This window comes from Chrysemys picta, chromosome 9 (genome assembly GCF_011386835.1).
Source record: "Chrysemys picta bellii isolate R12L10 chromosome 9, ASM1138683v2, whole genome shotgun sequence".
Classification (NCBI taxonomy): domain Eukaryota; kingdom Metazoa; phylum Chordata; order Testudines; family Emydidae; genus Chrysemys; species Chrysemys picta.
Genome location: NC_088799.1, coordinates 3384904 through 3407816, shown reverse-complemented (window position 1 = coordinate 3407816; position 22913 = coordinate 3384904). Strand labels below are relative to the sequence as shown.

At 46.2% G+C, this 22913-nt stretch overlaps 1 protein-coding gene across 1 annotated transcript; it reads right to left on the bottom strand.

The window, feature by feature from the left end:
• Positions 1-820: 820 nt before the first annotated feature.
• Positions 821-20920, bottom strand: CLDN1 (claudin 1). Its single transcript, XM_005308066.5, has 4 exons — positions 20440-20920; positions 7319-7483; positions 6645-6729; positions 821-3240 (listed from the first exon to the last, which is right to left on the bottom strand). The coding sequence occupies exons 1-4, from the start codon at positions 20660-20662 to the stop codon at positions 3078-3080; spliced, it is 636 nt and encodes a 211-aa protein (XP_005308123.1). The 5' UTR covers positions 20663-20920; the 3' UTR covers positions 821-3077.
• Positions 20921-22913: the final 1993 nt, after the last annotated feature.

Below are 22913 nucleotides of genomic sequence, written 5' to 3'. Positions count from 1 at the left end.
GAAATACTCCGAGCATGGCTCTAATCGGAGAGGCCCTGGCACTGACTGTGAAGGAGTGCTGTGCCCCTTCCCTTCTCCATTCCTGCTGGTTACACCCTGTGTGCCAGTGTGCATCGAACTGCTTCTTCTCCAACCCTTCCTGCGGGGCACGGTGCCCCCAGGGCATTAAGGCAAGAGCGGCCATTGTGCCCTTCTGGTTGCAATTGCACCTGGCCTTTATAGGGTCTGTCTACTCTGCATTGTAAACTAGGGCCTCTAGGACCTGGGCTTCTGGACTTGATGTTTCCAACCCCATGCTTGAGCGTCCCCACTGGGCTAACAACGGCTGGACCTGGGTCTCACCTGGGTAACACATCCACACTGCACTCCACATACTCTCTGGCTTGGCTCTGCGGCTTGACGCACGCGCACACTGCAAAATGACAGGGTTTGGACCCGAGTCACAGCAGGACTTGGGCTCGGACCCACCCCTGCCCAGGGTGCTAGGACCCAGGGGCTAAGAGCTTCCTGACTTGAGTCAGACTGATTTGTGTGTGGATGGAAAGGGGGCTGGAGTTCAAACCTGAGTCAGAGTCCGGGCTTAGCATGCAGTGTAGACATACCCAAGGAGACCACACCGGTGGTAAGAGCGTCCTGCACTCTCCATCTGCCTGCCTCATTCAACAGGCCTCAGCCACTCAGTGACACATTGTAGTCCAACAGGCCTTATTCAGTCAGCCCGAATCCCAGGGGCCTGATCTCTGCTTTTCTCTCTCTTCCATGCCCCCACTCTGCCCCCCCTGGTTATTGCTCGGTGGTAAACATGAATGATGCAATTTCGTTTTCTTAAAAAAAAAAATCCATTTATTGAAAATATTGTTTAACACTTTATACAAGTTCCCCATGGAAAAGTCTGTTCCCCCTGCTCCGGGTCAGACCTGAATACACAAGAACTGAGCTCTGCTGCTGACTTGTCAAACCAGGGACTTCTCAGGCAGTCACGCGACCCCCCTGGAAGTTGTAAGTGTGGGTGGGTTGCAGGACTGGGCCCAGCACTGACTTAAACCCGGAGTTGACCGAGGGGCTGTATTATTGCAGTGTTCCTTGGAGTACAGGTGTCTGTCAGGTCAACCCTGGGTCACAATGATCAAATATCCCACCAATACTTCTTACGTATTTCAACCCCGGGACTGCCCCTATTCACACCAGGATGTCAAGCAATTTGACTGCCTCTGAACATATGCCAAATGATTAGCCTGTATATAGAAGCCACCGGCTTCTTTCCTTTCAGACTGAGTTTGTGTTTCAGACTGAACTGCCTTGGCCCTTTTGGGGAATTCCCAGGCTGGATCAGAGCAGGGCCACCTAGTCCAGTATCGTGTCTCGGACAGTGGCCAGCACCAACTGCTACAGAGAAGGTGAATGAAGCTTTTCCCAGGAGTTGCTTTCCTCAGATGTGCCTGCTTGTAATGACTGCCTGGACATCAGGCTTCTGGAGCTCTCTTTGGTGAGCTTGGATTCAAAACTTTGGGACTTGGGATATGGGCTGGATCCGTCTAGAGGAAAACAATCCAGGGTAAAAATGGCAGTGTCCTGAGCAAGGTGTATGTCTGTGGGAGCTATCCCAGGGGAATCTCTCAGGGACTGGCCCCGGGCTCAGTTTGGTTCGACATATTTATGAATGACTTGGAAGAAGAGGCTAATTCACTGACGGGGGGATGCTAAGTCAGGGAGAGTTGCAAACAGCAGCGAGGCCAGAGAAGTAACAGAAAGCAATCCAGAGAGGTTAGGAGTAAGAGCAAGACTTTAAAAATGAATTAACCAACCTAGAAATTTGCAAATTAATCCAGCTGGGGAATAGTTGGCAGACAATTAAACGGAAGGAAACAGAAAGCAGACTACTCAGAAAGCAGCCATGCTGAAAGAAGCCTACAGGCGATAGAGGACAGCAGTTTGGATCGGCGTTTGCAGGGTGGCACTGAAACACAAATCAGTACCATCGTGTGCTGCATCTGCAGAGGCATCACGTCATAGATTGATGAGGTGCTAATCCCTCTGTGCAACACCGGAGAGAACGTACCTGGAATACAGTGAATCGTTCTTGCCACCTCACTCCCAGAACTGACAGTTTGGGGACAGGGAACTTTAGAGAAGAAAATGACAAAAAAGTGAAGGAGATGGATTCTGAGAAAAGAACGTACAACTCAGCTCAGAGATGACTAAGGAGGTGGGTGGTGGATTGGATATAATAACTGGTAACTAATATTTGAAAGGAGCAAACTTCAAGGAGTAGAGGAATTGTTTAAGGTGGTGTTCACTGGCATGTGTGTGTGTGTGTGTGTGTGTATGCATGTGCGCACATGCACACATCTGTGTGTGTTTGTGTGTAGTAGTAATGGGTAAGAGTAAGGGGCGTCAAACTGAGCAAAGTCAGATTTAGGGTAAATAACATCAGGAAAAATCTGCAGTACACCTTTGGGGTTTGCTAAATTTTGTGATTCTACAATCTTTGGTGTGCTGATCTGTACATACAAGAAAGAGGGATAAAATAGGAAGCCATAGCAAAACCATAAGACCTTATTAGACCCTCTTAGAACAGGTACTGTGGGTCAGGTCTTTCCCCTAGGTCGGGATATTTCTTCTAACACTACTTCTATCACTTTGTCTAGAAAAAAATATATACACCACACTGGACTCCAGCTTAATGGTATCAAGGGACTGAATTGTTACTATCTAATTGTTTTTTTTATATAAAGCACAAATATTTGTCTGAAAAAAGTATCACTTTCCCTTTTCCTCCCAATGAGCTGCAGGATGAAGATTAACACAAGCTTGAAGGCTGCACCTTTCCAATGAGAATATCTATGAACAAGGCTAGTGTTCCTCTTTGGGATGGGAGAGAAAGGAGGATTCATGTCCAGTAATGAAGAAAAGGAGGATTCATGTCCAGTAATGAAGAGGATTATAAAAATAGACACGTTTGCTGTAATAAAAGGAAGGCAGTATGCGGAAGGTCCGAACTCCGCTCCGATCTGGTCTCCGCATCCTCTCTTTAATGAGCTTCGTCTCCGACACAGGTGGTTCCTCCTCCGTCTCGATTATACATAATCCTTTCCTGCTGAGGGGGCACTCTTTGGGTAGGCACGGGTGGGTGGGTAGGAAGTTTCTCTTCGTGGACAGGAGCAGCAGAGGAAGGCGCCTCCCAAAATGGTGAGAGAAGCAGCTGCCCAGCCAATGAAGAGGGCCTGTCCAAATTCAAATCTGAGGAGAAATAATAAATAGTAATAAATATCAAAAAATCCTAGGATCAGAGGCAAAAAGACCCCCAACAAACTCTGGCCAGAGAGCCAACCAACACGCAGCACAATCCTTGTTCAGTAGAGCAACATTGCCAGTCCTAAAAATATGGAGTCAGCCCCCCCAAAATCACGAGATTGGCTTAAAAAATCATGCAATTTAGAAATAGAAAACATGTTGAGCTCCTTTTCCTTGCCTTCCGGTTTCTGAGCCTGTAGGTTACACCTGGGTCACAGGTTCAAGCCTTTCTTTGCTCCCACAAGGGCTAGAAACTTACTCTTTTTATAAAGAAAGTGAAAGTGAAGATTCTCATCTAATCACATGCCTCCAGGAGCTTGGGCTTTAAGAAAAACACCAACTATCAGGAGACTTGAAACCATGAGAGTTGGCAGCTCTGTGAACTAATTTTGAGTCCTAGGTCCCTACTGGGTTTATGGGTTTCCCCCCATGACTAGAACGTCTGTGAAAGTCATACTGCAGCGATTTCATACATCAGGGCTCAAACTGTCATCCACCCTTGATATTTTAGGGATGCCCTTTTGCTACCCAATGGCAATTCAGGTAGAAATATTCATGAGTCTGTGTTCTATTTAAAGTACTATAGAGCAGGTAGGGGTTATATAATGGCATGTGCTAAGATGGAGTTTAAGTAGAATCAAATAAATGAAAGATCACAGCAGGTGCAAGTCAACAACCAAACCTAGGAGCCATAAGTAAGGAGCCATAACCATATCTTACGGACAAAGTACAAGAGTGTTTCATAGTAATGGCTCAAAACAGTTCTGCTTATCATGGAAATACTCTCATGCTTGGACCATTATAATGTAGCAATTTCTTTAGCAAGAGATGAGTTATGAAGGTCTTCCAAACAGGTGATAATAAAACTTTATATCACCCCAAATCATCCCGTAATTTATCTCTGCGCAATATTTGATTTACTTTGTTAGGGGCCAGGGTGTGTTGTTTATTTAGCCTCTCTCTGATTTCTCCCCTTTGAGTTACATTAATTCTAAAGCTGGTTGGAAAATGGCGGCGGCGGGGGGCGGGGAGGGGAATCATGACACATTTTGTTTCTCTTTTTCATGGATTTTTTTGTTGTTGAAAATTTTCCAACCAGCTCTTACCAACTCCTCTGGAAACAAAGATGCCATTGGTATGGGAGGGGTTAGTGACCCCGCCCCCCCCCGCAATATAAAAGCAATATGTTTATAGAATGGCTTATCATTGGTCCCATGTGTGGAGTAATAAGTATATTGCTCTTCGTTAGTGCCTTTCATCTGAGGATCTCAAAATGTTTCCCAAACATTCATTTTTTAAGCTTCACAGCTACATTGGGTTATTTCTCCCATTTTACAGATGGACGAACTGGGGCACAGAGAGAGGATCAAAGCCTTTCTCCAGGTCACACAGCAAACACAGTGATGGAGCTAGGAATAGAATGCCAGACACTTATGTCACTGACCTGTGATCTAACCACTAGGCACTACTTCCTCTGAATTACAAGCATTCATTGTGTTTGTACTGCACCTAGCACAGTAGAGTCCTGGCCCATGACTAGGGCGTCCACGTACTACAATCATACAAATAATAATAATAACTTGTCACAGTTAACTCACAGGAATGGCATACAGTCCAATTCTGCAAGTCTTAACCAAAAGATAAAAGTAAAGAAGACCGTGTAATGACACTGACTTAAAGTCTTCCTTCGCTTTTACCCTTGCAATCCCACTAACAGGGCACTGTTTTACCCCAGTGGTGTATTTGGCACGATGGCAAAATCTTTGTCTGACTCTCTTTTTTCAAATGCTAACCAGATCAAAATAGAGTTAAAAAATTAAAATTGTTGGCGTGGAGACGGGGTTTTGTGGTGAAAACATAGACATAAAATTGACCCCGTTGTATGATTTCAAAGTGCAATTTGTCACAAAAGACTGTGAATGAGTTACGTTTCACTGTTAACTACAGATCACCAGGCTTGCCTCTTCTGGTTCATCGCTCAGTTTTAGACATTTGTTTGGCACAGGAAAACACATTAGAAAAAACCAGATCACCTCCTCGCTGCCCAGAAAATACGGTGTACAGCGAAGTAGCTTAAAACATCAATTTGCAGAATCTATGGACGCGCGTTAGAAATAATTGGCAGCTGTGAGGTTATAAGCATCACAGAAATGCACATCAAAGGCTTCTGGATGGCATTGTTGGAATACTGAAAGAGTCGTTCTCGAGATTCATTGTTCTGACGTTTATAGCCTTCTGTGCTAGAAGCCGAGATGCTACTGCTGGTTCTGCCCCTCACCTCCTGTGCAACCCTGGGCATGTCACTGTTCTTTGCCTCAGTTTCCCCATCTGTAAAATGGGGTAATGATACTGGCTCTACTTCGTAAAGCACTCGGAGATCTACAGCCGAAGCGCTCCGTGTAAAAGCCACACTGAATATATTTCTTTCATGGCAAAAATTGTAAAACCCCATAATTTTAGCGTAATATCAAGGGACACACCATTTTCATCGCCATTAAAAGTTGATTTAAATTTAAAATGAACAAATTTAAATTAAAAAGTGTGAGAAAAGTGAAATCAATACTCCTTATTTTACAAAAAAAATAAAAAATTGCTTAAAATCATGTAATGCTATTTCACTATTTGTTCATATACTGGGCTCATGCCTGGCCTTCCCGTGCTGCTAAATGGATTGTGGCTAGATCCCAGCTAGGTGAGAGGAGGGTCCTGGCATGCAAAAGGGGTTTGTGGTACAGCAAGAGATGAGAAACCAGGGTTTCAAACAGCTTAAAAAGCTGCACGTCACCACACTGAGCCTGGACAGAGCCAAATACATAAACATTCATAGAGGAGGCTTACTCAGGAGAAGGCTGGTTGGAGTGAGAGAGACCAAGAGCTTGGTTCGCCATTGACCCATGTGTTGGCATGGATAGCCGTGCAGAGCGAGGGAACAGCGCTACCATCCCAGTTGGGTAGCATTTCACCCTCACTTTGCACAGGTGTCTCAGTGCAAGGCAGTGAGCAGCTGGGCCCCACGACCTTTTATGAGAGTCACAGAAATTACGGCTGATGCCAACATGCAGCTCTTGCGACAGGCTCTCCGTGGGCGTCAGGATCCAGCCACGCGGCTCCGGTGGCATTAGTCAGATTTAACCCGTCTAACACGAGTCATAGGACAATCACCCAAGTGCCACAAGGGCTAGGAAACTCCTTCAAGCAAACCCTGTCAGGGCACCAATAATCATGATAGCCCACTCTTGCTCCCGCTGAAATCAATGGCAAAATTCCCATTGACTGAGATGGGTCAGGCCCTGCACTGCAACGCTCGTTTGCCTGATGGTACAGTGTCATTATGCAAGACTGGCCGTTACCTGGTGTTGACGGGGGTGAAAGGGTTGTAGAAGTCCCGAGCCACTCGGTGTCCATACCAGGATGTGGCCACCAAGACAGCAAAACCTGCCAGTGAAATTCAGACAATTAAATGGCTGGTTAGTCAATAGGGAAGCCTCCAAAGAGGCAACATGGTCACAGCAAAGATTAGTACATTGAGGAACTGCAATCCTGAGAGATGCTGAGCACCCACAACTCGAAGCCACAGGCAGCATGGAGGGAGATCTGGGTGACGGGCAGTGCCATGGACCCACTCTGGTTAATGCAGCACCCTTGGACCGGGGACAGCTGCAATCTGGTCCCTTTGGTGGCAAAAACCTGGCATCTCAGAACTCTTGGGACTTTCCATCCCATGACACAGCATGCCAGGACACTAGAGAACGGGCCAACCCAGCTACTTAGTGTAATCGTTTGAACACCGGAAATTTTGGAAAAGACCAACCAAATGAATGACTGGCCTTACGACATGCAATGTGTGTCTGCAGTTTCCAAAGGATTAATAAGTGAAGGCAACAATTATTTCCAGATGTTCCAGCACAACTAACAGGTAAATGCATTTTATACTCTCCTCTCGCCCAAAATACCCGATTGCAAAATAAATCCTATCCAGAAATGGGCACCTAGAGGCGTGTTTGGTCTTCGAAATGTTACCAACCTGCAATAAGGAAGATCACGCCCCCAAAGACAGCCATCCTCATCTTCTTCACCTCATCATCCTCCATGCATTTCATGCATTTCATGCCAGTCACAGCAACAAATATGGCAATGAGTCCCAGGAGTATGCCAGCCACCATCAGTGCCCGGGTAGCCTGCAGACTGCCTACAAGGACAAACAAAGTGTTGTGTTGGGTTAGAGTTACCATGAGGTTATCAGTGTGTTGAAAAGAACCCAAGGCACAAGGTGAAACACAAGTTATTGGACTTAATATAGAGGTAAGGGTGAAGTTCTATGGCCTGTGTTAGGCACAACTTTCTGGCCTTATGTCATGTACTTATGAAGAACTGTCATGCATCCACTCAATCATATAAAGTAGTGGACACACAATGACAGTCCAGAGAGCTCAGTTCCTTGCAGATTTGGTCTTCAACATCTTTTGTTCCCTAACCATTTTAATTCCAATTAAAAAAGAATAAATTTGCTAGTTATCAAAGGACAGAAGTTCGGTTTTAGGCTCCAATCTGGCAAACCCTTTAAGCACATACTTAACTTTAAGCATGGGAATAGATCCACTGCAATCAGTGGGAACGCTTTAGTGTTCAGCCCTTTTGAAAATCAGACCTCTAATTTAGATGTCTCAGAGCTTGTCTATATGGTGCGGCCACGCACACAGAGGGCCGGGGATCTGAATTCTAATGGGGACCAATGTGCTGCGCACTAACTGGCCCATGTAGATTCTGTTGGCGCACGCTAGAAGTTCCCTTGTGCATGTTAATCCGGGACTGACTGTAGCTCTTCTTAGGCTCCAATGATGCCAAATGCCCTTTTAATTAGAGCTGATCTGAACATTTTGTGAAAAAAATCAGTTTTATCAAAACAGTTTTTCATTGGAAAATGCTATTTCGGCAAAACCATTTTTTTTCGCGACACTGTTGATTTCAACATTTTGTTAGGAAAAAAATTGAAAATGTTGCAATGCCCCATCTTGACATTTTTGGAATGAAAGGTTTTGATATTTCACTTAGGAATTTACTTTATTTTATATTTTTAAAAAGGGTCAACACTGAATTTTCTAAATGAAAAAATCCCAAACAATTTCTCCCCCCCCCCCCCCCCCCAGGATTTTACTTTATGAAAAAATTTGAAATTTTCGCTTTTCATGCCAGTTCAGAATGAAAAGAATTAAGATCTCACAATTTTTCGCAGGATGGAAACTCTGTTTTCCAACTAGCTCTATTTATAACACAATGTCTCTTCTCGCCAGAAATCAAGAAAATACTATTGTTGAAACATCATTTATACTTTCTGGGTAGGCAACAGCTGCTCTGCTGCATTGTTGTCCTGTATTTGTGTAATAATGCAAATATTGCAGGAATCAAAATGCAAAGGCACCAGGTGTTATACATTCCAGCATCTCAAGTGTAGGGCTATCTCATCTAATCATCTAGGTTTTCATCTGCACTCACAACCAAGGGATCAGAGTAGCTGTAGTAAGAAAAATGACTATAAAAATATAAAGTCATTTCTGTTAAATATAAAGATGACATAAAAATTGGTGGAATGGTAAATAATGATAGGGACAGGTCAGTTGTACCGACCTATCTGTATCACGTGGTAATGTGGGCTCATCTGAACAATATACATTTTAATACAGACTTGCATCTGAAGAAGTGAGGTTCTGACCCACGAAAGCTTATGCTCCCAGTACTTCTGTTAGTCTCAAAGGTGCCACAGGACCCTCTGTTGCATTTTAATACAGCCAAGTGCAAAGTATAAGAACAAAGAATATAGGTCACACAAGATGGGGAATGCTACCATGACACAGAGTAGAACGTAAGGGTAGGTAACTAAATGAACATGGGCTCCCGGTGTGATTCTGTAGCTAAGAGGCCAAATAAGATGCTTTGATGCATAAGCAGGGGAATATCAAGGAGGAGCACTGAGGAGATATTACTTCTGTATTCAGCATTTGTGGGACCATTAATGAAATACTGTGTCCAGTTCTGGTGTCTACACTCAGAAAAGGATGCTGAAAAATTGAAAAGTGTCCAGAAAAGAGCTAGAAGAAGGGTATGAGATCTGGAAAACCTGCCTGACTGTGAGATGTATGAAGCTCAATCTATTTGGTTTATCCAAGAGAAGGATAAGAGGTGACTTGATCATGGTCTACAAGTACTTACATGGAAAAGCGATTTCGGAGAGTGGATGGCTCAAGGCATAATGAGATCTAATGCTTAGAAGCTGAATAAAAGCCACCTGCTATGCTGACACTTGTGAGAGAGGACCAGAATAGAGCTATTTATATAACCCACTAGTCAGTATGTGACATGCTCCCCCCTGTGCCAGATCTACAGAGGTTATGAGTCGGCTACACACCCAGCTGTAGAGCCTGGTTCTTCATCTCAGCTTAGGGACACATGCTCTTAGCTCTAGGTCCCTGGCTCCAACTATGGCATTGGCCAGACTGGCAGCGAACCCACATCTAATCTATGTAGATTCCTAAACCATGCTCTTCACTGTAATATCCAAATTCTCCATAGCTTCATGCTGTTCCTGCAGCAGGAGGATTCTTTCCTAGCCCATCATAGCCCCTACGGGGCACGTGTCCAAATCTGGCTGATGGAGTTTCCCCTCAGAAAGCCCTTAGTCTGCACCTGGAGCAGTTAAAGACACACCAGGGGCAGATCTATTGAGAAAGGAGGTGCTATTTTGACACCGTTTATTTTTGGATTCCAGCTGCTCTTTAATCATCATTACACCGATCCCTTTCCCAGACATCCTGGGTCTTCCCTTTGTCTTTTTCTAGAGTCTTTGGAAGATTCCTTCCTTAAAAGCCAGGGAGAGTTGGCCCTAAATAGCCCATCAGCAACAAGGGCTCACTATTGTTGCATGAGGACAGAAAGGCAACAATTTTTTAAGGCAAGTCAGGACCAGTCTCTACGTTCAACTTCTTAATGGTGTAGGAGTAGGTTGTGCCATGCAGTGAAAAAACAAACAGATCCAGATCAGTGGGAACCGACACACCCTGCCCAAGAAAAGAAATCTCCGGCCTCTTAGGGGATTTTCACTTTCAGAGTGGTGGGGCTTAGCTGGCTTGTGTTTCCCTGACTTTCCTTAAAAGGGAAAATGCCCATCAAAGCCACACAGGTGTTTGTCACTGAGTTTCCTTTGTGTCACCGCTGGTCATGGCTTGCAAGCTAAGGATGCGAGTCTGCTCTCACTTACAGCAGTGTCAAGCCAGGGTGGCTCCAATGACATCAATGGAATGTCACAGGTGTACGTGAAATCAGAATCAGGCTTTAAATGTCTATTATTATGCTAGTAAACAAGCAGAGAAACTCATCATCGGGCTCAGTGATCAAGCAGGGGTGATTTCAAACCAAAAGACTATTTTGTCACCCTGTTTCTCTTGGTCACTTTTTTGTATTGGTCAAGTGATGTTGAATCATTTTTTAAACGAATATTTGTCCATGGAATATAGCTTAGAAAAGACTGACCCAAAAAGCATCTTGCATTAGGGCACTCATTCTGCGATAGTATCCAAGACCCTACATGTGTTTCATGCTAAATTTTGCAACGTGTCAGCAGCTTTGCGATGGCCAATAGCCGAGCGTATAAACTGTGATTTGCTTTGTACGTGAGGAAAGGTTGTTTGTCAGATGCACTGTGACCATATGTCACATACCATATGTCAAGTCTATTGTACATAATTTAGGCTCATTCGGATTGTGAAAGAGATGACCCTAAAGGGAGAGAGGTTTTGAAAGCGATGAAAGAGTTTTGCAAGAGGTTCAGAACTGTGGGACGTAATCTAAATATTGGGCAATAGGAATAAAAGCTCAGTTACTTGGCACATGGGGTAATAAATATAGGAAATAAGTTACAGGGGAGGTATTTGACAGAGGAATTAAAATGATTTTAGAAGACACTGAAGGTAATTTTAGTACTAACCACAGACATAGCGTTTACTTCTGCAAACCTTAGCTGATTACCCTCGGGAGATCCCTGCAGAATTGGTAAACAAGGATCACCATCCAAATTTCATAGATGGGGAAACAGAGAAATCACAAGATTTTCCAAAGCCATACAAGAAATCAGTAACCGAACGTGGGGTTAGTTGTCAGGGGCGCCTGATGCCTAGTTCATTCCTCGGGACCACACAGCCCCCATCGCTTGGCAGAAAAAGAGGAGAGAGGCACTTAGTAACAGAGGTGGCGGCTGGGACTAGGTTCAGGATTGTTTGGCTGAACGGACTCATTCATATTCCCAAAGAGTTTTCTATTTGACACTTGCCCAGGAATCTGCCAGAGATCCATAGGAAAAGCTGCTGGTAAGGGTCAGAGTTAAGGTTAACGTTGGAACCTTTAATGTGTTTGACTTTTCAGCATTTAGGATTTTTGAACTAAAAACTTGCTATTTCTTAGCTTTATTGTTATTTTGTTCTGAACAGCATTACAATTTTAGCTCTGTTTTAATGAAGGGCGTGTATGTGAGAGAGAGAGCAAGCGAGGATGGAGGTGGGTTGAGGTTTTGTGTTCATTTGTTTGTGTTTGCTTGTGAATATCCATACTGTCAGGGTCTGTTCTCCTCCCCTCAGATCCCTCCTGCCAAAGTGTCCTGAGGTTATTTCATGGAGTTCAACCATGTGCCCAGGAAAGGGTTTCCCCTCTATTTCAATGCCCCCGCCCCAACGGGCAGAATCTTAACCACAAAGAAAGACCTTCAAGCCATTGTCTCCAGTTCTTTCCATGGAGAATTTCTCAGGTCCACCCTCCGTTTGTTTCATTTTGCTCCACTGACTTGAAATGGTTAAACCATTTGTTCCCCATCTCCTTCTCTGCAAAATCTGCTAATCTTAGCTGAGGTTCAAAATTGAGTCCACATGGACCATCTTCCTTGTGGCGAACCTTTGCAATTATCTAGCATCTCTGCATCCGTAAAGTATCTACTCACGTGGGTCCGTTTGGTAGCACAGCCTATTCATATAGATTGCATTTATTTGTAGTTAAGTTGAATCTCCCCAAACCTTGAAAAAAAAATCCGATATTGCAAAGGACAACAATATACAGCATTAGCTGATGTTGGGGGGAGTTAACTGGCTGGGTACCAGATGGATCAGTGTTAGATCTAGCCTTATTTAACATCTTCCTGAGCTGGAAGGGGCAGTAGTATTACCAATGAAGCTTCCAGATGATACTAAACTAGAAGGAGTTGCTACTGCCAATGATAATGGAAAAACAACACTGAGGGACTTGGTGAGGTTAGAAGCATGGGCAGAAAACAACAAAATGAGATTTCAGTTGAAAAAAGAAAAGTACAATCACCTGTGTGTGGGGATAGAATTCAAACACAGGTGCTCAGTTGGACGGAATAACCGGGGCAGCAGTAACAGCTGAAAGAGACGTGGTCTGATTGTGATGGCACCTACCCGCCATTCAACCCCCTCCTTAGCACAACGCTTCTGGTTCTGTCTCTCTACCTGTCACTCTCTGTGACTGTGCCTTCCTCCCTTTTGTAGAGTACATTGACAGTGGTTAATTACCACGCGGGTGTGTAGCTACCGTGTAACCAAGGTGATGGCTCAATACAGGATTATCTAAATCTGCACACACTTGAGAGGTTAGAGAACAGAGGCAAGTGACAGTCCATGATGACTGGTCTTTTAGGACAAATGTTCTGTTTACTAGAGAAATAAGGGAATGTTTCTCCATCCCTTGCTCACGCCAACAGTTCCACTGAAGTCAATGGAGGTGCAGCTGCTCTAGGATAACCAGACAGCAATTGTGAAAAATCGGGACAGGGGATGTGGGGTAATAGGACCCCATATAAAAAAAAGCCCCAAATATTGAGACTGTCCCTATAAAATCGGGACATCTAGTCACCCTAAACTGCTCAGAACCTGTGAAAAACAGGCCACCTTTATTTAAGAGCTCAACTAAGGGTTTAGGAGCCGAACCACCAGCAGCCTTGTTTGAAAACATTGACCTTACCCAGCTGTCCACCAAGAACTGGACTGACACCAACCACAGCCATCAGATGACACCAGTATTTGGTCCCTATTATCCATTGTTTACTCAGAAGCGAAGGGCTCTTGTTGCCGTTTAGTAATAACGAAGCAGCTCTGTGAACATTTCCTAGTGATGGGTGATAGTAAGTAAGTGTAGGACTGGGTCTTGAGACTACTGCTGGAAAGGGTTACCTTAAAAATATTGTAACTTTGTGCAAATGTTAGAGGAGCTCTCGCTGAATTTAACATGTGAAAAGCAACATCCTTTACAAAATATGCTAACGCTCTGCTTCAGGAAATTTGATCTGGTCTATGGTCGTAGATTTGGACATATGAACTACATGGTGCACAATTTCATCGAAGTCCTAGATAAGATTTTTCCATGGCTATCAGTGGCTGGCATAGAAATAATCATATGAAGTTATGTGATGGCAGAAAGCTTTTGCTAGAGTAAGTGTGGGATTTCTTTTATACCTTCACATTTATGCCGCATGTTAAATAAAAGCTATGTTAGGAAAGTTACAGGCGCTATTTTTGTAAACCCTGCACTTTTAAAGCATATTTCCTTTAGAGGTGCTGTCTGTGCGCACACACATTTATATTGTGCTGGTTCTCCACACGAGCAAATCCAATCCTTGATGGGTTGTTCATCAGCTGAGGTGTCTGCATATTTTTAGCTCGAATATTTTTCTGACAATGACTGGACATTTCCCTGCTACCAGGCCATACAAGGCTTATGCAGCCAAGGGATGGCAGAGTACAGGTGAAACTGACAAGTGCTACGCTGCTCACTGTTCCTATGAGAACAGGAACTACCCATGAGTCACAAACAGCCCATGAAGTGTGGGAAATGTGTTGCTCAAGCTATTCCAAACAGCTCAGGCAGGAGTGTTCACTTCCCACTGGAGTTCGACAGAAGCCAGAGCTACCCACCAATGCCAAACCTTCAAGAATGATTCATTCAGCGAGGCTGTGGTGCTGTTGTACCAGAGCTGGTGACAATGAACTTTCTCCCTTCCTTTTATTATTGCCTTTCAAGGGATGCTTAGGAAAAACAACCCCCCCAGCTTTAAGATTAGACAAAAGCCTCTCTTCGTGACAAGATCAGTCTAAAGGGAGGCTCCGCAGAGGCAAGCAGGTTAAAAAAAAAAAGAGGGCTTTTATCTTATGCTGAATAAATATCTAACACTAAGAATGATTCACCCAGGTAAAAGGGATGGGTGCTGAACTCCAATCAAAAGGGTCTTTGATAAAGAACCCAGACTGGCAACTCAGGCCAATGAAATTCTCTGTCTCAGATCATACAAACTTTTGGTGGCAGAAGTGGGAGCCTTACCCTGGCTGCCCCCACCGGATGTGGGTTCATAACCAGACAACTCCAATCAGAAGAATACCACCTCTAGTAATGATGAGGTACTTAAATATCCAGGGCACATATCATTTTGGACTCCCCTGACTGAAAAGGAATGATTAATGATGGTGGTTTTTGTTGTGACTACACTTTCTCTCAGCCAAAAGGCCAAGAAGTGATGCGATGCAGACACCTGTCCGCTAGCAACCACAAAGATCGCCTGGTGAAGAGATGTCCGACCTGTGAGCGACGTCTGCTCACACTGACCTGGGCCAAAACTGAGCGAGTGAGCCAGAAGCAAAAGGCTACGCAAGCCTCTTACCCAGCCATGGAGCCAGCCGCTCCTCCAACCCCTGAAAAGTCCATTCCTAAATTTGACGTTGTGCTATTTAAAGCACTCTAGAAAAGGGTGCGGAGATCATGGGGGCTAGTTAGCGATTGAAAGGTGAAGGCTGGCAATTCCACCAGGTGCCTTCAATACAGACAGAGGTAAGGACAATGATCAGCGTGCGCTGCTTTATACTGTGCCTGCCCTGAGGCCGGGGAGAAGGTAGGACTCCCCGCTGTAATCGCTCAGTGACAGCATCAGAGAAAGCCTCCCTCCTGAACCAGTCCATCCACACCGCCCCTTTTCTGAGGACAAACACTCGCCTGGCTTGGTGGTGATTCAAGAGAGACATTTCCTCCATAAAACCTGGTAACTGTTCCGCGCTGCAGGCTGAAGAACACTGAGCACATGACCTCTACAGCCACGTAGGAGACGGCTCCGAGGCCAGGTTCTGCTGTCAAGCCAATGCCTTGTGACAGAGATTTCAATCCACTCTGCGGCAGCCGCGCCTCCCACGGGCGGTCTCAGAGGTATTCCGTCTGGCTCTTCATCTTCTCAACGCTATGTGCAAACGTTAACCAGTCCCCACAGCAACCACGCTATCCCCATTTTACAGACGGGGGAAATGAGACACACCGGGGCAAATTAAGCCCGAACCACAGGAAAGCACAAATCCCATTGAGCTGCGCCTGCTTATTCCAGAGCTAAAGATAACAGAGAGGTGGGTGACTTGTCTAACTCCATCCAGCACACTAGGGGCAGAGCTAGGACTGGAATCTGCTTCTGCTACTAGTTCTAGGCTCAGTCCAGCAGCTCCCCCAGTCAAGCATCATGGTGCAGCACTTATGACCTGACAGTGAAAACTTGTCCCCCCACTTCCCCCCTACCAGGGAACAGCCTCAGCGAGGATGCTGGGGATGCAGGAAGAGAGGAGTTTGCACAGGACTAACGCTGCTGGGCCCGGAAAGTATCTTAGCGCTTGTTTGTTTTCTGGGATGGGGCGGGGAATCCACACGGCTTTGGCCATTAAGCAGCAGCCGAGTCTCCACTTGCCTGAAGTGCGGCGCCTTTCCCAGCGGCAACGCCCCGCAGGGTGATGAAGGGCTTGGATGGGAACAGTCCCGACAAGACACGGGAGGAGGAGCGAGAGAGTGCGTAGGTGGGGCTGAGAACTGGCAGATGATGGTGCCAGGTGTCCCATTTCATTGACGCTCTGGGCTGGTTCTCCCAGCTCTGACCCATGTGCCTCCGTCGAAGGCAACGGGGCTACTTGAGAATAAAACTGCTCTGGGCGAGAGGCGGCTCCGGCCCTTGAATTCTACAGTGCCATCTTTGCAGCAGACGAGCACTTCCCATCTCACTGGGAACTGGGTACGGTGACCCACGGGGGCTACGGGTTGGAACAGCTCGGGGGCTGCTCAGCGACGTTCATTGCCAAGCTTAAATTAAAGTGAATGGAGATATCCCATCTCCTAGAACTGGAAGGGACCTTGAAAGGTCATTGAGTCCAGCCCCCTGCCTTCACTAGTATGAACAAGTACTGATTTTGCCCCAGATCCCTAAGTGGCCCCCTCAAGGATTGAACTCACAATGCTGGGTTTAGCAGGCCAGTGCTCAAACCACTGAGCTATCCCTCCCCCCATCCCTTCTCTTTAGCCACAGGCTGGCCTGTGTGTGGGGGGAGGGTAGAAAGTGCGCTCTCCCTTCTCCAGCAAAGAACGCGCTTACAAATTGTCCAGCATGCACCAAGCAGGTAAAAGGACCTTATGGCTCGATCCCGCTGTCCTCATCCAGGAGAAAATCCCAGTGATGTAAAGGACTCTGGGGGTCAAGAGGAGTGTCCCCGCAGTATGGCCTGTAGGGCCGTCCGTTAGGCGTTTAGCGTGTGATCGAACGACACTGAGGGCTCAGCCCTGGGCCCCGGCACAGCGCCCCCCACTGTCACAGAAGAACCATTGCTTGCAGAGCAGTAATCGTCAGCTAGTTACAAATAACTGGGGCCAGATCCTGTGGTCGTTACTCAGCTTGTAAGGAGTCATTAGTCAGGCGATGCCTGTACTCTAAATTAAACCCTCCTGCAAAAGCGATGGGTTAAATCCAGGGTAGTTCCTTCAGGGAAATCTAAGCTTTCCAGGAGACTGTAAAATCCCCAAACCCCACTAGCCCCCCTGTCCCCAGGGAGCTAAATAGAAAGGGGTGGAGGCCTCAGCTATGCACAAAACAAACACTGATTTGAAAACGGATTTGGGTGACACGGGCCCAAGGTTGGTATGTAGCCGCGCCCCCATTTTCCACTGCCCCACACCCACTAGTATTGCACCCACTTTGCACATCAGAGTGACAGCACGTATACCCACAATGCACAGCAGTAAACGACTGTCTAATATGCACAGTGTGGGGTGAGGTGAGGTGGGGTGGGGTGGGGGGGTGGGGTCTCAGGGCAGGGGAAAGCTGAATGCACAACTGAAGGTGGATACTAGTAATTAGGGTGGGTCATTGCAAGCCTGAATGTCCAATGGCAGCGCCCAGGGAGTGAGGTGGTGACTGACTGATTCCAATGAACCTGCACTAACACTTCTAATGATCCCTTTATAGAGTCTCCGTGGAAACCTGCATGCGGGCTCCTGACGGAGAGGACAAGCCGGCGTTGTTGTTATGGTGTTTCACTGGGTTAATCACAGCTGGAAAAGAATATAAGGAGCACGACAGGGCTGGATCCAAAGCCACTGAAGTCAATGGGAGCCTTCTTTATCAACTGTTGGGAATCACGTCCACCATGATTGAATTGACCTCATTAGCACTGACCCCCCCACTTGGTAAGGCAACTCCCATCTTTTCATGTGCTGTGTAGTTACACCTGCCTACTTTCTTTCACTCCATGCATCCAATGAAGTGGGTTTTAGCCCACGAAAGCTTATGCCCGAATAAATTTGTTAGTCTCTAAGGTGCCACAAGGACACCTCACTGTTTTTGATCTTGGTCGCAACTGGAGGTTTTCTATTGACTTCAACGGGAGCAGGATCTGGTCCTAAAAGAATGTTTTCTGCACAAACAATAAGAATCCCACCTGACTTTAATGACTTGGTTAAGTTTTAGTTTCTGTAGCAGAGGTTGAGTTGTGGGAACAGACAGAAGTGCTCAAATTACTGCAGTTTCCCCCCTCCCCAGTGAGAAGTTTAGGCTGGAAGCATTTTGCATAAAGGGGGAAAGGTTGGAAAATATCACCTTTTAGCAAAACAACACAAGGCCATTTGTCAGCTGATTATATAAACAGATCCACTCACCTCCAGCTAATCAAAGGGGTGGGGTTGTGGCATTTCACCCTCTTTTCCAGACAAATCTCGCTCCCGCCCTCAGGCCTTAGGGAGGTAGAACTCAGTGTAAGATCTTGTTTATGCTACAAATTTAGCTCGACCCAGCTACAACCACTCAGGGGTATGAAAAATCAACCCCCCTGAGGGCCACAGCTATGCAGACCTAAGCCCTTCCATCCTCCTAGCTACAGCCACTCATGAAGGCAGAGCTCCTACAGTGAAAGAAAAACCCTTTCCATTGCTATAGTGTCTGCAGGTTTGTCTACACTTAAAAAGTTAGGGCAACGTAGCTATGTCAGTCAGGGGTGTGAAAAACCACACCCCGACCGACACAGGTCAGCCAACTAACTCCCAGTGTAGACGCAGCTATGTCACCTGAGGAATGTTCCCATTGACGGAGCTGGCCTTGTTTGGGGAGCTAGTGTTCCTATACTGATGGAAAAACCCTTTCCACTACTGTAGGCTGCATCTGTGCTGTGGGGTTTCAGTGGCACAGCTTTGGGGCCGTAGCTATGGGTCTGTAGCCCCTGTAGCACAGACAAGCCTTTAGTCAGCGGGAGTTTTTCCTGAAAAGATGGACCCTGAATCAGCCTGTATTTCATCAAGAGAGCTGTGGTCTCCACTTAAAATGTAGCACGATCTAGCTATAGCACTCCGGGGTAGTGAAACTGATGAAGCTCCAGCGTAGATGAGACTTCATTGAGAGTCAAGGGTGCTCAGCGCTTCCCTGGAGGGGCCAACACCCTGCTGGCTCAGGCCCCAATGGAGGGGTAAGGACAGACACAAGGATGTGACTTGCATCTGAAAGGATTAAGAAACTGTTTTCATTTGAACATTCCCAGGGGATCACACCCCTCTCTGCCATCACATCAACTCAGGCTGTTTACTTAGAGAAATTTGTAACTGACACAGAATGTTCTGTTCAGGGTTAGAAGAACTTTAGAGTCCGATTCTGATTTCCAGCCACGCGGGTGTAAATCCAGAGTAATGGGGCTGCTCCCGATGTACAGCTCTGAGGGATTTAGTGGGTCTCCTAGCACGTTATCTTAGCTGCTTAGAGAACTGAGAGTATTCAATTGATGTAGGGAGTTTTTAAACCTCCTTTTCCTAGCTTGCTATAAATAGGAAACTCCCTGTCTAAAGAATAGGATAAACAGCAGAAAAACTTGGGCAGATTCCTCTAGAGCTTCAAATTCCTTCCTCCCCCACCTTGGCTCATCACTAATTCCGTCTTGCTGGATTTTTCTGTACTTTCCCCTGAAGCAGTTGTTTCCCAAAGCGCTGATCTCCCTGTTCTTGGCATGGTTCACTCACTGAGCTCACAGACCTCATTCATTAATTATTGCTTTTCCACCTCCAGTTTCTGTCTCCTTTGTCAACGTCTGGGACACAGGCCCAGTTCTACCAGCCCCCTCCCCTGAGCTATGCGACTGCTTCGACTCCAAAGGAGCTGCTCACAGTCACAGTAGCAACCAAGGTGTCCTGTAGAATCTGCAGAAAATGGGCTGTTTTGCCCCTCAGAACCAAACCAAAAGTGGGGTTACTCATAAGAGGAAGGAATCAGCAATCCCACACGCTTTACAGATTCATAGGAGATACTTATGAAAACAAATATTTGTTTCTTTTACAGATTGGTCTTTTGGCAACTAACCCAAACTATGAAAAATTAAAATCCAATAGGAAAAGGCAGCGAATCACGGTGGCAGATTTTCCCTTCCCTTCCCCGTCTTCCAAAATAGATGAGTAAAAGCAGGATAAGACACCAGGTAGATTGAAAAAAGAATGTGCATGCGTGGACTGAAGGCAGATTATGCCAAAAAAACTAGTTCTACTGAAAAAAAAACCCTTTCCCATGTAGACAAGGCCTTACCTGGAGTAACACAGTGAATCTGACTGAAACAACTCTATAGTTACTATCATGTGAGAAGAGAATCAGACCCATTGTGTAGGGAAAGACCTATCTGCCCCTTCAGTGGCACCAGCTCAATCTTATCTACCGCGATGAAAACAAAATACAAGAAGCGTTTGTGTCTCCTGGCAATGCTTCCCCTGACCAAGGTGAAAACGCAGAACCAACCGGCATAAGAACGGCGCAGTTCACAACCTGGAGCTACTTACCCTCCAGTTTGAGCAGGGAATCATACACCTTGCACTGCATCTGCCCCGTGCTCTGCATGACACACGACATCCACAGGCCCTCGTAGATCGCTTGAGCTGTCACAATGTTGTCCCCGGCATAAGAGGACATTTTCCACTGGGGCAGGGCTGCGCTGATGATGGTGCCGATCCAGCCTATGAAAGCAAGCACGAATCCCAGCAGCTGCAGACCTCCGCTGGCCATCTCTGCGCCAAGAAGCCTATTGCTTGCAAATAGCTTTCAAAGTCTCCAAAGGGTCCCTGGATATTAAACTGAGCTGTCCAGGACCCCTAACGCTGCAACTGGTCTGCCTGCTTCCCACCTAGTACTAGTAACAGCAATGTGAATATCCTACAAACAGTCTTTCCTTTCTTTCCGTTCTTTTATAATCCAGGAGCAAGAGGCATCAGTGGTGCTGGCTGAGAAAGCACCTGAATGAAGGGCAGAGCATGTCTGGATCTCAATTTAAAGTACAGTCTTCGGGGCGCCCCCTAGTGGTTTCACCTGACTTCCCAATTCACAGGAGAAACTTCTGATTTCTCTGAAATTGTTGAGAATTCAGGCGTGGTTTCCCTTCCTGTCATGTGAACATGTGACTTTTATTACTTATTTCAGTGGAAAAACAGGTGATTTTCTCCAGCACCGTACTCCCCTGTTAAATCAGCTGGTTTAATATGCACATATTGATACAGCTCATGAACCAGTGGGTGCAGAGTGTGGATGATAGATACTATTGCTCCACCTTGTTTGCTATGCACCTGCAGTCTTAGGACACAGCAACAGCAGCAACTGAGAGGATGACTAATGCTGCCCCAAGCAATGAAGCATCTAAGTAATCTCACCGTGATACTGGATGCTGTTAGAGCACCTTCTATACGAGGCTCTCAAAGCACTTTGTAGGCTTTGGTCAATGAAGGCACACCACTCTGGGGCAGGCATTGTGATCCACGTTCTAGAGATCAAGGTGGATTTACAGGCAGAAAAACTCAGCATTGACTAGGGTTTGCAATAGGCACTAAAAGTAACTCTCACGAGGGCCCCACAAATGCACTCCAGACTGAGGCAGCAGGGGCTAGAAGAGTGAATTTAGCAGCCAAGAAGGGCTGAGTTCTAGTCCTGACACTAACTCTCTGAGCAACTTCGGGTCAGTCACTTTGCCTGCGCCTCAGTTTCCCCACCTGAGAAAGGGGGAGAATGATTCTGCAGGTTGAGGAGTAGTTATAATAATATATGGAGATATCCTATCTCCTAGAACTGGAAGGGTCATTGAGTTGAGTCCAGCCCCCTGCCTTCACTATCAGGACCAAGTACTGATTTTGCCCAAGATCCCTAAGTAGCCCCCTCAAGGATTGAACTCACAACGCTGGATTTAGCAGGCCAATATTCAAACCACTGAGCTAGCCCTCCCCTCAGAGTTATGTTTGCACAGTGTTTTGAGCAGGGAAACTAACTGAGCAGCCTTGTTATAAAGGCAAGACAGGTAGGTATCTCTATTGCTTGCATTAGGATTTAGGAGGAGAAGGTGACTCTACTTCCTACGTTTCTTGCTTCCTATGAGCAGTTCCTGTAATGCCTCTTGTATTCCTTTTTAATTAAAAAAAAAAGCTGTCCCTTAAATGTTCCTTCTACATGTGTTTTGGCCGTGCCCCCTTCCTGTCTCTGCTAGCACAGTGCGGGCTGGAAGCGGGGCATTGCTCTGCCTTGGTCTTTACCTGGACCAGCCAGCTTGTGCTCAAACCAAAACTGCCTCGTCTTTACTGGGATTTTACCCCACGTTAGTTACCACGTGGTAGCTCACTCAGGTAAAGAACACGCCTTTTCTCCTAGTGAAGATGCATCCTCTAGGAGCAGGTAGAGCGGCACGTGACAATGACCACCCCTCGTTTTCCTAGCCCACCTCTCCAACATGGCCAGCGGCCAAGGGACCATCCAGAAGCTCAGGGCTGTAGGGAAGGACAGAGCATGCTGTGCAGGGCAGTACTCCCTGCTCTTGCAGCTCCCTCAACCCTGGTGCAGCCCCTCCCCGTCCCCTCACTGCCATGCAATGAAGTAGAGAGGAACTGGAGGCAGGGGCTGCATCTGAGATATATGTGTAAATAATCTGGCATGAGAATAAAAATAAAAGACACATCAGCCAAACAGTCATCCAGCCAGCTCCGATCAATCATCAACACCAATGTGCTTCCGAGAACCGAAACCTTTGGATTCTAAACTTTGGACTTCGCATTTCATAAAGAATGTGCACTAGGCCGATCCAGCTTTCGTCAGCTTGCCGGTTCTAAGTGGCTGTTCAGATTGCCTTGAAATTCTGTGGGCCCCCCGGGGGCATGGGGTTTGTGGCCTGGAAAATTTCACTGGAGCAGGATAGCTGAGGGGGCCATCGCTTGTGCTGTCAGGAGCGGCACCTCTCCCCAGCGGTTCTCAGGAGCTGTACAAAAGAGACGATGGATACTTG

What these genes read in the sequence shown, in the direction of transcription:
- CLDN1 (XM_005308066.5), bottom strand. Translation starts at nt 20,662, where the DNA reads ATGGCCAGCGGAGGTCTGCAGCTGCTGGGATTCGTGCTTGCTTTCATA. An exon ending in TTCCCTGCTCAAACTGGAGG is followed by an intron (nt 7,484 to 20,439) that starts GTAAGTAGCTCC and finishes TTGTCCTTGTAG; the next exon opens with GCAGTCTGCAGGCTACCCGG. An exon ending in TTCACCCCCGTCAACACCAG is followed by an intron (nt 3,241 to 6,644) that starts GTAACGGCCAGT and finishes ATTTCTCCTCAG; the next exon opens with ATTTGAATTTGGACAGGCCC.